The 16,304-nt window shown below is 37.7% G+C and overlaps 1 protein-coding gene across 2 annotated transcripts; it reads right to left on the bottom strand.

The window, feature by feature from the left end:
• Positions 1–204: 204 nt before the first annotated feature.
• Positions 205–14,675, bottom strand: Sf3b3 (splicing factor 3b subunit 3). Of its 2 annotated transcripts, XM_077441155.1 has the most exons (19): positions 14,560–14,675; positions 13,899–14,148; positions 13,349–13,519; positions 12,638–13,161; positions 12,413–12,558; positions 12,007–12,164; positions 11,651–11,827; positions 10,857–11,164; positions 10,467–10,622; positions 10,096–10,280; positions 9,853–10,019; positions 9,383–9,587; positions 8,846–9,197; positions 8,435–8,733; positions 8,085–8,230; positions 7,620–7,894; positions 6,761–7,311; positions 2,384–3,534; positions 205–1,404 (listed from the first exon to the last, which is right to left on the bottom strand). In XM_077441155.1, exons 2-17 carry the CDS (start codon positions 14,122–14,124, stop codon positions 7,171–7,173), a joined length of 3,636 nt encoding a protein of 1,211 aa, XP_077297281.1. In that variant the 5' UTR covers positions 14,125–14,148; positions 14,560–14,675; the 3' UTR covers positions 205–1,404; positions 2,384–3,534; positions 6,761–7,170. The 2 variants fall into 2 exon arrangements, with proteins under 2 accessions (XP_077297281.1, XP_077297283.1); XM_077441157.1 differs by lacking the exons at positions 205–1,404; positions 2,384–3,534; positions 6,761–7,311; ... (3 more) ...; positions 8,846–9,197; positions 9,383–9,587 and adding an exon at positions 11,432–11,478 and having other exon boundaries at positions 14,560–14,644.
• Positions 14,676–16,304: the final 1,629 nt, after the last annotated feature.

The raw sequence follows: 16,304 nt of genomic DNA, 5'->3' as shown, positions 1-16,304 counted from the left end.
GAAGCCATTTGTTCGAAAAATGCATATTCATCGCGCACAGCTTTATTTTTATTACACGCTAATTTAATAATTAAAATATGCAAACGTGTTGAGTGTTGCCGAAAAGTTGCTAGATCAGTTATAAATTAACCCGAAAGACAATTGCCGTAAACGGCTTCGAAGATAAAATTATGGTACCGGAACTTTTCTATTAGATTTAATAACATATTAACGCGTGCAATATAAAATTTTGTTTATTATGGAGGCAACAGGTGAATAACGTTTTCTTTGTTTTGGATTCGCACTTTCATCAGATGGACCAATTAGATTAGCAACATTTATAAAGCGCTTCTATTGTGAATTCACAATGAGAATTAGAAGCAAATTTTTCATCTAATAATAAAATTCGAATAAACAAACAAAAGAGGAATTAATTTTTAATTTATGTCATTTGAAATTCACCAACACACCGAAACACATTTTATTTCAAAAGTTACGAGCATATATTTTTATTAAACGTATGCACTGATAATTTCGATTGTAAATAATGCAATATTGAGATTACAATCGAATGTATCGTGAGTGCAACATTCACCGAACACACATTGCGGAACCATGTTTTAGCGTTCCAATCACTCACATGTCATTCGCTTCACAATTCTGTCTTTATTTATAGCGAAATTAATAAATGAAACACGCGTGAGCACCGCAAGGGTTACGTTCAGTGTGCGTGTTAAAGTTTCATCAAAGAGTGCCGCAAAAGAGGTTTTATGTGTATGTACCTACATTACATATTTGTCGTGTAGGTACAGAGTGCTCCAAGTACATATTTGCGTACCACCCTGTATTACCAAAACAATTCAAAAGCGTTTATTTAAATCGAAGATTTCTCAATTCGATCGCCGCACAGCGTCAGAAATAAATCATATGTACATATTTTAAATTTTAATCATTTCCTTTTTGGGCTGAGATGGCCATCGCTCGTTCGACCATTGCTGAATTAATAATGAAAGAGGGTTTAGAATATTTATAACACCGTGCTTAAGGGCACAGATACAGAGTGGTACGCGACACGTATTTTTATTTTTTAGATAGTTTTTGAACATGAAAAAAACGCTAGTACGCCTGATCTATGCTACGGCAATTAAGGGCAAAACTTACCCCCTGAAATGTTTTCAGTGATATTTTATCCTTGTAGTAGCTGAACCCGGCATGCGTTGCAATGCCACAATAACGCATGCAATTCCCGTTCCCGTTTACGTTTTCATTCCCGTTCCTGTTCCCATTTGTCGGAAAAATGCATACAGTTCCCGTTCCCATTTGTCGGAAAAACGCAGGCAGCGAACACATTGGTCCCAACGCGAAAACATTTGAAATTATAGCGTTGCAATGACACTCCCACAGACATTCATTTTTATATATAGACTAGTGTTGGACCCGTTGATTTCAACGGGTGGTTTCGAAAAGGAATTGAAACTCGAATAAAAATAAAGTTAAAGATATTGAATCGACTGGTTTCGGAAAGAAATTGATGCACGAATTACGAAGTGATTACGAATTACGAACTACGTTTTGTGCATCGCCGACCTCCTGACGCCTTTGCCCCCGATGCCTCCGTCGCTCCGGGGCCTTCGGCCCCAGCGCCGCCGACGCCTCCGGCGCCCCCGACGCCTTCGGCACCCCGGGGGCTTCGCCCCCAGCGCCGCCGACGCCTCCGGCGCCCCCAGCACCCCCGATGCCTTCGGCACCCCGGGGGCTTCGCCCCCAGCGCCGCCGACGCCTCCGGCGCCCCCAGCCCCCCCGATGCCTTCGGCACCCCGGGGGCTTCGCCCCCAGCGTCCCCGATGCCTTCGGCATCCCGTGGGCTTCGCCCCCAGCGCCGCCGACGCCTCCGGCGCCCCCAGCGCCCCGATGCCTTTGGCACCCCGGGGGCTTCGCCCCCAGCGCCGCCAGCGCCCCCGGCAATGAAAAAACTGAAAAAATGAAAAAAATGAAAAAAATGAAAAACTGAAAAAATGAAAAAAATGAAAAAACTGAAAAAATGAAAAAAATGAAAAAAATGAAAAAACTGAAAAAATGAAAAAAATGAAAAAACTGAAAAAATGAAAAAAATGAAAAAACTGAAAAAATGAAAAAAATGAAAAAAATGAAAAAAATGAAAAAACTGAAAAAATGAAAAAAATGAAAAAACTGAAAAAATGAAAAAAATGAAAAAAATGAAAAAACTGAAAAAATGAAAAAAATGAAAAAACTGAAAAAATGAAAAAAATGAAAAAAATGAAAAAACTGAAAAAATGAAAAAAATGAAAAAACTGAAAAAATGAAAAAAATGAAAAAACTGAAAAAATGAAAAAAATTAAAAAACTGAAAAATATGAAAAAAAAAAAAAATTTGTTCCCCATACTGGTTGATGGTTGATCGTCCGTCACATACAAATATACAAATATACAAATATACAAATATACAAATATACAAATATATTTAGCGACAGTCCGTTTTTATATATAGTATTGTCATAGATTAGGCAGTAATTTCCATATTTGGATAAATTTAGGAGAAACTTGTCGAAATAATAAAATCGTACGAATTAACAATGACATGAGGATACGCGCATCACAACTGGAGTCAATATCTTGAATGCTGCTGGCCAGACTTGGCTATTTGTGACTCAAACCGATCGTTTCCTGTCAGAGTTTGCCAATTTATCTGATTTCATTGTTGAAACGGTTCCTTCATCAAATTGGCAAAAACTATCCTACCCGCTATGTCACAAATATCTGAATTTGATTTATGTACAATGTGTAAACAATTATATACACGTCTAAATCCGTAATGTCTCTATGGATTAAATTGTTAATTTCGTGTTCTTCAGCCTCTCGAGATACAGCGATTTATGTAATAAAAAATGCTGCAATGTTTGTAATTAACTGTCTAGAAAGGCGCATTGGGGTTTACCTGTTAGGCCTTCCTGGTATATATCTATGTAAAAATAAAATACCTAGAAGGCTATGTCGTACGATTCAGTGTGTCTGCGCCCTAAAACGTTTCGGGAAGTTAAAATCAATAAAAAAATTTCATGTCTTGCTGAACCCCCCCCCCCCTCTTTCTCCATACTCAGATGCAAACAAAGAACGGAGACTGGAATATTGAGACCGTGACAAATTGAATTGCATATTATAGCGTTGCATTAAATTCAGAAGGGGAAAAAAACGGTGTAAAAAATCGATTATGCATGGCCGTGAAAAACTGCTTTATTTTCCACATTCAAACATTTTCATCAATATATTGAATATATTTCGAAGGAAGCTCATGATGCATGCAATCAAGTTATTTTCCAGGCACAAAAACAACGTGGAAACCAGGGGGAAAATAATCGATAACTGGTATCCATGACTACTACTGGACGCTATACGAGTCAACTAGTTTTTTGAGTAAAATCAATAATTTCAAAATCGCGACATAGGGTCGTTCACCTGTCGCTTTGAACTGTATCAAAACAGTGGTATAGGTTATGTACTCGGCAGATTGACCTCTACTCAGAAGCACTTAAGAGGGCTGGACAGCAGCGCCTTGTCCATACAAACTTACTAAACTTCTCCCTTCCTCAATTATGGCACTAGAGAAATTATTTTTTAATATGCTATGGATATCCACCATTGGGGTGCATCTATCGTTTTATTTTTTTGATTTATTATTTTTTGTAGGAGCTAGGAGCCGCCAAACATCTATAAAATCGCCTCTTTTTTACACCCACGAAAAGAGTCCAGCGTGCTTATTTAACGGTCGATTTTAAAAAAAATACGCTGATAGATGCACAGAAAATATCTTTCTCATACCGATGATGAAATTTTTTTTAAAATTGGTTCAGTTTTGGAGGAGAAAATAGTTGATTAGGAAAGCTGGATTTTGTAAATTTAAAAGAGGTAGAATCTGTTGGACGCGCATCTGTCCCTTTTACTCAATATATGTGCGGGGGTCGGGGGGGGGTCCGAGGCTAGTACACGTACACGTACACTATACACACACACTCGCACTCACATACGACTCCACTGTTCACATGACAAGTTCATACATACGATATACAATTCGCTCTTATCGTAACTACACAATATGTACGTATTACATATTTCGATACATAAGTACTATATTCGCGCACACCAAATTGCAACTTCTGACTTGTCGATTTCTTTTTATTTCTCCAGATTGGTGTGTCCATGTATGTACGTGACACTTTTATACGAACTTCTAAAATAAAACAATGTGTTATGTAAAGTAATTATTGAATTTATTCAAAATATTTTTTCATTTTGTTTGCGGAGAAAATGAAAATAAAATACTAAAATCTATTTTCTACATATATATTAGTGAAATATTCACATTTTTTAAAATACAGGAAAAGATTATAGTAATTAAACCCTTTCACGGGCAAATTATTTTAAATTGATATATACGATTTTTTTCTTCTTGAATATTGTTCACAGGTACAAACAGAAGGCAAATATATTTTTTATTAAAACAATTAGTAATAAAAGTGGGAAGTATATTTTCCAGGGATCTTTCCTTGGTGCAGTTTTGAAAAATGAAAATGCATTTACAGATAACAAATATACTGAACATAAAATAATAAATGAAAATAAAACACACATTATTAAATAAAATATAGATATATTTAAATAGACTTATCAGCTTCCATGACATTAGCGCTGTCACGCCAATTTTTAAAACACTTGTGCTCAGTTGCATCTATATTTAATTTTGTAGCTCTGGCACATATGCAGCGGTAAGGGCGGTTTCAGACTAGCGTTTTATTTCTGCGCGTATACGGTCATTTCGCCATACGCGCTTACACGCGCGCTACTTTTTGCGCTTCAAAAAACCGAACGCGCGTACACGGGCTTATTTCGGCGTTTTCGCTCGAACCGGTAGTGGTGATTTAGTATCAACATGGATAATACGAGCTTATAAGCGCGTCTACGCTCGTACGAGTTGCGCGTATGGAAAACGAAGCGCCTATACGTGCCTACATGCACTTCAAAAAACGAGATTATACGCGCGTATAAAACGCTAGTCTGAAACCGCCCTAAGAGTTTCGTACTCCGAGATATAAAACTTTTTTAGTTCGGAGCCCTACTATGCACGCTGCACCAGACAAGGAGTTAAACCCACTTTTATATGATCTCTTTGCCCAAGAACCGTCTGCAATGACTGTCAGTAAGGGATATCCTTCCTCGTCTATGTCACCATTTAAAATGGCGAGCCTTTTTTCTTCTTCACCAACGACAATCATTTCATCAAAGGCACATTCTTCGATTGTTGGCGCTAAATGTTGTTCTATGCTTGTGTAAGTTCCACGACTCAAATTTCATTTAATTGTGAATAGCCATTACCTGTACAAATAATTCCTTCTACGAAAGCAGTATTTGCGGAAACTTGCAGTTTCGGATCTTCGGAGTATACAGTTTCCTTTGCTAAGCACATTCTACACCGAAAAACATATTCGCTGAGAAAACCTTTTCTTATTTTTTTCACAAAATTTAAGTCAGATAATGTACAATTAGTGTGTTCATGCTAAATTTTTGAAAGCGCTGAAAATAAATATTTAATATCTACTATTCTGCGCCCTTCTAATTGTTCATGAATATCTGTTTCGTTGGGATTGTCTGCTTCTGCTTCTATAACTAAATCATCAAGCCTCGTTGATGACGTTGAACTAGCTGTTTCTGATAAATTTTGATCGAATAAATCTCGCGGAACTGTATACAAAGATGTCGGTCCAGAACTTGTGGAGGCTACAGCTAAGTTTCCAACAGCAGCAGCATTGGCGACATCGATGTTTATCTCTTTATCTCTTCATTTTTACTACCAGACATGTCAATTATTTGACCTAAATATAAATAATTATTTACTACTTCTACTGGTTTATCATCTAAGGGGATGCTATCAGGCATGCAATAACTATTGAACATTAGTTTAGTCTTATCTACGTTAATTTTTAATCCTACTTTTCTACTTTCCCTGTCCAGCTGTGTTAGTCTGATAAGTAGGTCAGCTGAATCACGAGCTACTAGAACTATATCGTCTGCGAACCGAAGGTGACTCAAAAAGCGACCATTGATGCTTACTCCGGCTGTATCCCAATCCAATTTCCTGAAAACTCCCTCAAGCACCGCATTGAATAACTTGGGCGAGATTGTATCTCCTTGTCTTACTCCTTTTCCTATGCTATGCTCACATCACTACATTTTGCATAATAAATAATAGTTACTAAGTCACAAGAAAGCATTATTACCTGGTGGTCGAATGTGTTGTAAGATGGATATTTCGTTTAAAATATCGTTTTTGTCTTTTAGTCGACTGGAACATACGCTATTTCTTCCCTTTTCTTCCATCCATTGTAAGTACTCAGTTCTTAGACTTTCGTACAAACAAACGCTGAACGATATGCATATGACACGACGGAAAGGAGAATTCAAAGAAGCGGGACGCGTAAATACATTCATAAGCGCGAGCGACCGAAACAGCATATTACGAAAGATGCATGTTCCCAAACGTTGCAAGTACAAATATTTCCCGCTCGCATCAATAATACATCAATAATATTCGATGTTTGGGAATTTGTGCTCGATGCAAAACGCGCGCGCACACACACACTCTCACTCACTTTCGTGGTAGTTCGGGCTGTAGCTCGAAGACAGAAACAAAAACAACATTTTTTATAAAGCGATATTCAAAAGTGACGCTGCTATCCAACCCTCTTAAGGACTAATGGCAGTTGAATTACATGAAAACGTTTCATACTAATGTATAAATTTCAAATCGGATACTATTGTTAGGAAATGCATCGATTCAAATATCCAAAGCTTTACTTTTTGAACCCATTGGAAACGATAATGATCTTTATTAGCATGAACAGCCATTACAAACTAGAAAAATTTGTTTGCTGCTTAGTCAAGTGTGTTTTCATAGACTAGGTGTATTTTGGTTGCTTTGAATGTTTCATATAAGATTATTTGTGTAAAAATAAAATACATAATAATTTCACTCAATTAGTTTATTAGAAAAAATTATACCAATAATTAAATTAACTTAAATTTAAATATCACAATTACAATAACTTAATCCGACATTTATATACATAAGTAAAAATACTGCGCAAATTGGAATTTGCTTTAATTTGTACATGTGAGAAATCTAAAAGGCGTATCTGGTTCTTATATCTTCTAATTTTTTCGAAACGTCAGCTGGTATTCTTTCGAGATCTGCCGCTATCGACTTCTGTCTGGACATATCGAGGGAGTTGAACTGCTCGCAGAGATCCCCGTCGATAACATTCTACAAACAAAACAAAAAAATTTAAACAAAAACTCAAAATACTCAACAAACAAACAATCGATTAAATGAACATAAAATGTAATTTTCGATCACTAAGAAACCAGACGACAAGAAGTCTGACTTCAACTCTCACAAAAATCAATCCAAAGAGCGACCAACGCCATCAACAACCAGAACGATCATATCAAACAAGTCACAACAATGGGATTACTATACCACGAGCATAACGCCGATTAATTCGAAAAAGAAACAATCAGCTGACTACCTCATGGATGAAAACTGTGCAATAATAAAAAAAAAATCAATACCTTAACAGGATAGTAATAGCTTCTAAAGGATAGATGATCCCGTCCACACAGCGGCGAGTTTTCACTCCGCATATGCATCTCCAAGTGCTGGAAGAAATCATGATCTTCGCGAGACGTGAACGGCAACAGTACACCGAGAGCGCCACTTAGCGTTGCATAGAGCAAAGCTTCAGAGCCGCCAGGAATGAGAGTAGCGCGTTGCAACCATGTCACAGTTTCACCGACATGGAACACAGCTACGATTTCAGTCTTCTGTGATGCACCGTTCAACAGACCTACGATGCAAAAAAAAGCTCATGAAGACAATGCTTTATATTCAAAATATTAAATCCTACATATTATAGTTGAACCTCAGAAAAAGTATATAGAATTCGAATCATTGCTATTCATAAGTCTAGCATGCGTAAAATCATCATGTCAAAACGTTCATTAAAAAATATACATTATACAATATTAATCAATTACCTCTATCCCATAGAGCTTTATTTCCGGTTGGATCTTCATCAACATCGTCAGTAACCGATGACGGTAGTCTCATAATGGCTACGTTTCCAAACTTATCAGCACTGGCAACAGTGTCGTAATCTAATATGCAAGTGTTGGTAATCCATCTAAAAAGAAAAAAAGACACATTAAACATCTTTCAATACAATAAAAAACAACAATATTGTTAAGTACAAAGTAAACTTCAGATAAATTTGAATAACGCTATTTGGGTTTGTAATCAACGATCAATCAGTGGTGTCCTTATCTCATCATATGCAAAATTAATTAAGAAAAAACCAATCAATCAGTTCTACACAGAAGAAAGTTACCTTGGATGTGTATCGTCGGCGAAGATAATGAGCTGGTTCTCCCGCTTCTTATACCGCAAACAATACACGCTTTCTTGCACGTCTCCGACGTATACTCTCTGACCAATTGGTTGAATGTCTACGATCAAGTTCGGAATGTGTCTATTTTCGCACTTTCGCAAGAGGCGACGCCTTCCGAGATCATACAACCGAAGAACGTTCCCGATTCCGGCCAGCAATCGTCCACCTAACCAAGCCAAAGCTCCAACCGGACCTTCGACTACAGTTCGGTGAACCAATTCCAACACTCCATTATTCATCTGTAATAAAAAAAAAAATAACATCACATTAGAATTTAAGCCAATACCAGACATTTATTCGCAATATACGATCAAATTGAATAAAAAATTTGAGGAATCATCATCACTTTACCTTATAAACATTCAAGAATCCTTGCGCGCATGTCCTCGGCGACAACAACAGATCAATGGAGCCTCCAGCTACCAGATAAGTCGTCGGTATTTCACCACGAGGGGCCCAACGAGCTATACACAACGCCATAATAGCTTCATTCTGTTCTAAAGGTAGCTTTTGCAAGGTCGTACCAGCTCCGACGTCGACCACACGCAGTTGAGAGGCCCACATTCCGGCGCCGGCTTTCGGCGAAGAGAATATATTCTCCGGAAGGACATCTAGTATAAAAGCGTCAGCCATTTCATTGGCCAACTGTTGCTCTTCGGTACTAGTACCGGCAGCCTCCCTCATCTCTTGCGCCATCTGTAATCTAAACACACAAAAAATATCAGAAACAAAGCTTCACATTGGACACATTTAACATATCAGTTTATATTAATTATTAATCAGTACTGCAGGGATATCGTCAATAAACATTCAGTGAATGTGTAAAACTTTCATCATATTTCTCACTATACATATATCAAACCATAACAGTATTGAAAATATTCTCACCTTCGCTGCTTCTTAGTCTCTTCTGTATAAGCATTATGTTCAGTTTCGGCCACAATAATATGACTGGTTTCCGGATGTATGACGAAACGTCTCGGCGTATACTCCAATGGGATCGAAATCTGATTGAATACAGCACCCAATTTTTCAAGAGCTAAAATCCTCAACGTGTTGGTAGAAATTGCGACGATACCTTCAGCACACTGTTCTGTAATGAAGCAAAAAAAAATAATCAAACAATAGTTCAAAATAAAACATGTACATATATGTATGTTAAAGTAATATAGAATGTTTCCCACCCCTATATAAAAAATAATCCAATTCAACACGAAAATACTAAATTGGATCTATAATTTTGGGATCATTTGATTTACGAGTACCTCTAGCACTACAATTATCCTTAAATGACAAATTAGTGACTCTAGGCTCGCCTTTTATATAATATATATAATTCAACCTTAGTATCAAATTACCTGAACTAAATCCTGAAGCATATTCTAAACATTCGTAAGACAACGGCGTGAGATGGAAGCGATTCTGATGATAATAGCTGAGCCAAGTTCTCGAAGACATAGCGAGGACAGCTTCATTGCCTTGCATGCGAATTCGGAACAATTTAACAGGTCTTGAACCTAAGTATCTATAAGTAAGCAAAATAATCAACATTAATTACACAAATAAAATAGAAATTTATAAATAAAAATTCTGATATATACCTTGTACGAGTATCGGCGAGATCTCCAGTCGTCGGATCTAAAGTAGTACGCAAAAGTACACCGTTTGTGAGACCGATGTTCAAATGCAAAGCTGGTTTAGAACCAGTCTCCAATGGTTGTTCAACGATGCAAAGTGATTCAGCACCAGCCGGTAGAGCCTGCATAGATCTCGGCGACAGGCAATCCTATAAAGAATAAGTTTTCTTATAAATAAAACAAATAACAATAAACCAATAGTACTGTATAATAGTAAGACTTCAGAGAATTTGAATAACGCTAATTGGGTTTGTAATCAACGAGCAATCAGTGGTGTCCTTTGATCATCATAGGCAAAGTTATAAACATACAGATTTAAAATCGAATCAACGTACCGACGGATCCAACGATATGATCCGGACTGTATTATCGCTGAGGCCGACGGCCAAGAAGCAAGCTCGCTGCTCTCCAGGATTCACCGAGCCCAAAGCCATGCACGAGACTTCAGATGATAGCTTCTTACGCTCCGTATACTCGTTCAGTTGTCCCGTCTGAAATCGATGAGAAAAATATTACAATCGAATCCACTTCTGAACTATGTATTATATTATATATGGTATGATATTGGTAATGAAATGTGTATCCAAATTCTCAGATTGAATCGAATATGAACCCGATCCGAAAAAAAAATAAGGATAATGATTTGCGAGTGGGATAGGAACGTTTACGACGAAAGTCAACATCGTTGACTCGCCTGAACGGTTCAACGTTGGATATAAACTTACAGGATCCATTTCGAAATAGACTAGTTCGCCGCCGGTCAGTGCGATGACTACTTGTCTGTGGTTGACGGCGCATTTCGCGATAGTCTTCTTGCCGGGGGCCTTCCATTCGTTGACTCTCTTGTCGGCTCGGATGTGACGGATCCCGTCCGGATAGACTTGCACGAGGGCATCGCTGCCGAGTGCGTGACAACTGAGTGTCGGCGTCGTTCCGAGGAAACCGCTATCGGTGACTTCTTCTACGGTCTCGCCGATGGAGAGCACCAGGGTTGCGTTAACGAAAGAAACAATGATGTAAGCATCAAATTCCTCTGCAAGCAAAAAGCACATATGGGTGATGTGAGTAATTTTTAACCATTGGTTGAAATACTATTGTGTAACGTCATCGTGTTTCAGCTCTAAAAGGGACAATGTTGAATTTTGTCACTTGTACGCTTGTCTATTCTGAAACATATTTCAACATTGACCCTTCAAGAATACCGAAACACTTCGGATGACTTTCTATGGGCGTTAATTTTTAAGATAAATCCTAGTTGTAAGTCCAAAGTTCCAAATTCGCCGTATTGAGATGTCCCTACCTGTTTACGAGTTCAGCCGTTCACTCCAATGGTGTCATCAGCCCATTCTGAAAATAAAAACCACTGGTGTTTGATATTTGCCAACGACCAGGGTTTCATTAATACTTTGACTATTGAAAATATTTCAAAAACCTAACTTTTTTTTTTTGTTCATCGAACTTTAAATCTCAATTAGCCTATCAGGTCGTTCTTTGCTATATAAACTGTATGCAAACTCACCATCCTTATTCCTTCGAACGGTCCATACGGCGTTAGGATTACCGGGCAACTCGGAAACGGCCATCTCGGCAACTTCCAAGCCGTGTCGCAAAACCCTCAACGAAGACCTGGAACCTCTACCACAAGATAAATACACTTGGGGAGTATCTTCACCAGCCAAATCAGCAACTTGACAAGCTGAAAGAATAAAACAATATATATATAACAACTTGCAGACTATCAAATAATAATAAAAAAATCAAATCAAAACCATCAGTAAGGTCATTGAAAAAATCACTACACATCAGCAACACGGACCAAATATTTCATCATTTGAATCTTACAAATAGTACATAACATTATATAATGATAATCACCTAATATCGGAGAGAGCGAATCCATTTCGTCGACGAGTACTAAATTCCGTAAAGGTCTCGGTGCAAAGAAGAATGTATCTCCCTCTTCCAAGGGCATAGCCGAGCTGAATTCAGGCTCATCGTCCTCATCACCCAAGTGAGCAATTTGATACAAGAAACTGCAATGAAGTAATTAACATAATAAGTACATATTTCGATACATCTGCTTTTCTAGAACCAAACGACAGTCATTATAAGTTTGTCTTTCTTATATCAGTGTGACTATCACATTACTTGTGACGACCCTTGGTTCAAAGAAAGTGGAATTCAATATAGCATTATAACGAAAATCAATTGAATCAATAAGAACAATCGAATTAAAGGCTATATGCTTTTAAACTTCAACAACAGTACGAATGAAACTTACTGGTTTCCAAATTCAGACGCAACGTATAGAAAACCGGTCTTCAAGACGCACATGGCACTAGCAACGGGAACAGTGTCGAAATACTTCAATTTAATCTCGGTAACGACGTCTTCATCAGTCTCAATAGTAACCTTAAAAATATCACCCTACAAAAAAAAAAATCAACGTTAGTTAACAAGTCTGGATTCAAAAAAATAGAAACAAAATTAATATAAGTATACACACTTGTTCAGTTTGAGCTAAAAAGAAGAACATCGACTTTGTCTTATGGGTGGCGGAACATACAAATATCATTCCTCTTTCAGGGTCGTCAAGATCATTTCTCCGTCTTGGAATCGGGCAACGGATGTCATGTTGGTCGCCAAGATTTTTATATGTGAGGTAGTTTTCCGAACAGATCAACACTCCAGAAGGTCCGTCGTTGCCTCCAGGTACCGTTACGAGGAAGTTAGCATGTTCTTCGAGAGGTTCCGAATACTTTCTAACGACGTGATTGAGACCGAGATCCAATTCATAGAAGGTGAGTGTCTGTTGGGTTTTTTGGGCAGCTTCACCCGAAGGATCGGCGTCAGCTTCTTCATAGTCGATTTCAAGACAGGCAAACATGGGATTTTCGAAACCGACGTCCACTCCTACCATATGATATACTAATGTGTTCGATTTGTGAGCTTCCAAAGGCGACGAGATCGTAAGACGAGCTTCGGCGTCTCTGTTTAAAATATATACTAGTTTTTGTTTTTCAATAGCGCCTGAAATCAAAAACGATTCTAAATTAGCACCCATGTAATGATACATGTATTACTATGAAATGATTCGTATTGGAATTCATCAGATTTGTAATTGAGTTTTCGATCAATGCATTTCAGTTGAAACACGGAACAAAAGTAGCATCATGTACAGACGGAAATTTTAAATCAAATATGTTTAGATAAGTACCGATCATGACGGCTCTTCCTTTCGGATCTATGGCTAAATATTGGCCGGGTACAATACGGCGACATCCCGATTTGCCAAAGGTTTCCTGGTGGACCTTTTCAAGGATGTTCTTTGATGGAATATACTCGAGGATTACTATTCTTCCAGCATCCGATCCGACAACAATGTAATCTGAAATGAACAATTTTAATAATCAGTATTAACATTAAAACAGAATGCTACTTGTATATATTAACACTATTCAATTTTGAATGCGTTGATTAGAACATTGTACGAAACCACATGTTGAATTGGGTCAACATAACCTAGCAGTCAAAACGTGGGTTTTTACATGAGACGATTTCATACGTTTAAATGATAGTGTATATTGAATTGTTCCACACAAGTTCAATCCAGGTGAACATTTTAGGATCACACGGAGGCGACGAGTCGGAATACTTTGATATTTGCACCCGTTCTTGTATCCGTAGCACAACACGCCATACGATACAATTGCAAAAGGTGCAACATTTGGAGGTTATGTGCATGAAAGCATGGAAGGGCGACTCACCTTTGGTGCCACCGGTCAGCCTGAAGGCCATCAGCGACCGGACGATGCCGAAGATCTCCGTTGTCATCAGCGTGTGGACCTTCCCGGTGTTGGGGTCGGGTCTCACCAGCTCCAAGATCTTGCCCCGGGAGAGGAGGATCTCCTGGGTCTTGGTGCCGGAGAAGTTTCCGTGGACGGCATGGGTGATGGCCGTCGCACGTTGCAAAGTCAGGTTATACAGATACATGGCGGGAACGGAAGTTTACGTGTTCTGAAAAAACAAATTAAATACTCGTCATTTCGAGCAGCACTAAGATGTATCAAAAACGGATATGAAAAAAAAACAAATTAAGTACTCTTCAATTGATTATCAGACAGGAAGTGGGTGGTTTCGAGGTTATGTACGACCGGTGAAATAAACGCCGGTAGCCGAGTGGCGTGGCGTGGGTGTAGATCGAATGAGAATGACGGGTGTGTAGGGTTACTGTACCAAGGGGCGCAGGCATGGGAAGGCGCTGCGCCCCTAATGATGATAGACCCGCTATAGTCTGGCACCACTACGACCGCAAAGGGCATGAGCCACAGGCGGAGATACTGGGTGCCGACATCACGACGAACATGGGAACGAACGTGAACATGAAGATGAAGATGGGTTAGAAGACGAAGAGTCGGAGACACTCACCAGTGGTTGGGGCAGTCGATGTGGCGGGATGCGGTCGGATGCGCTCGCGGCACGACCGCCGCCGTAGCCGCCATCACAGGAAGTGGCAGAAGAAGACGCCAACGGCCGCTTGGTGCGTGCAAGCACACTATTTTATGTCCATTGCCGATTTATATGTAAAAGTGTATTCGTTGTTTGATTTTTGACTTTTATTCAACTTATTTCACTGCATTGACAATTTCGAAGATTTTAATTGAATGGGTGACATTTTAAATTATTTTAATTGCATACTTTATCGTGGGTGTTTATAAACGCGGTAAACGCTATATTGTTGGTTGATGTATAGGGTTCGGTGATTACTAGTCAAATGTGAACTGGTCACAGGACAACCGGTCGCTCTAGATCGGTCACACATGATCACCTGTCACACTAAAACTGGTCACACCCTAAAATCGGCCAACCAGTTTTCTCGTGACCGATTTTAGGGTGTGACCAGTTGTCTCGTGACCAGTTTTAGTGTGATGGGTGATCACGTGTGACCGATCTAGAGCGACCGGTTATCCTGTGACTGGTTCACATATAACTAGTAGTCCGTTTACCATGTATGTATGGTTATTGGGGCCGTCGACATCAACAATATTACTTAAAATATTTTCCGTATCCACGTCCCGAATAGCCACCACAGGTGACTTTATGGGAACTGAATATGGAAAATATTGTAAGTAATATTGTTGTTGTCGACGGCCCCATTGAATGTTTGAACTAAAACAGTACACCTATCAGAGCTGGATTTAGATGAAAAAAAGCTCTAGGGTATTCCACATGTGAGACCCCTCCGAACTCCCCATTATCACGAGTTAAGGAATATACGATTATTTTTTTAATATACACATATGTATATTAAAAAAATAATCGAGAACACAAAATGAAGTTTATGGTGCTACAAGATTCTTGTATTTTAATTTTAAAATCCGAATGTCTAATCGTTGCACATTTACTAGTGACTTTATCATGTTCTCTACAACTTATTTATTTAAAGTTTGACAATTGTAGCATTACAGAAATTCCTAATACGCCACAATGGTCAAAAATATAACAGAAAAGAAAATAAACAAAATAATAACTAAAAAAATTAGACATGACAAAAACAAAACATATATATATATATATATATATATATATATATATATATATATATATATATATATATATATATATATATATATATATATATATATATATATATATATATACACAAACAACTAATAATAATTACAAATTATAAAAGAAAAGAGAGAAATAAAAATATAAATAAACATATGTAAATACACAGACAATAATACATTTATACATAATCATAAAAAAACAATAGCAATTATAATAGCAGATACGTAAATAGATACGTATTTAATCAGTCAATCATTATTTAACCATTTAAGAATAAATTAGAGGCAACGTTTAAATATTTTAAAACATAGTAATATTTAAATCTTTTAATATTATACATATGTATCAAATAATAATTTGTAAATATATTTGTATAAATATTATTAATTTTTGATATAATACAAATATTTCCAACATAATAAAATACAATTTTGTATTTTTTTAATTTAATAAATATATGTTGTAGTATATATGTTTTAAATTAATAAATTGAATGTTACAACAAAGTATGACATAACATTTTAGAGTTTGTTCAATATTTCGATTCTTATGGCCAAAATGGTTCATCAATACTATAGTCTGCTACTCATTCACAGATG

This window comes from Arctopsyche grandis, chromosome 11, assembly GCF_051622035.1.
Source record: "Arctopsyche grandis isolate Sample6627 chromosome 11, ASM5162203v2, whole genome shotgun sequence".
Taxonomy (NCBI): domain Eukaryota; kingdom Metazoa; phylum Arthropoda; class Insecta; order Trichoptera; family Hydropsychidae; genus Arctopsyche; species Arctopsyche grandis.
Note: the sequence above shows the minus strand (reverse complement) of the source record. Positions and strands in the feature narration are given on the sequence as shown.

Bases quoted from the DNA above. Each gene is read 5' to 3' on its own strand.
- Sf3b3 (XM_077441155.1), bottom strand. From the start codon at position 14,124: ATGTATCTGTATAACCTGACTTTGCAACGTGCGACGGCCATCACCCAT. The intron at 13,520-13,898 runs GTGAGTCGCCCT...TGTTCATTTCAG, and splicing joins GCTGACCGGTGGCACCAAAG to ATTACATTGTTGTCGGATCG. The intron at 10,020-10,095 runs GTATATATCAGA...GCTTACTTATAG, and splicing joins CTCGCCGATACTCGTACAAG to ATACTTAGGTTCAAGACCTG.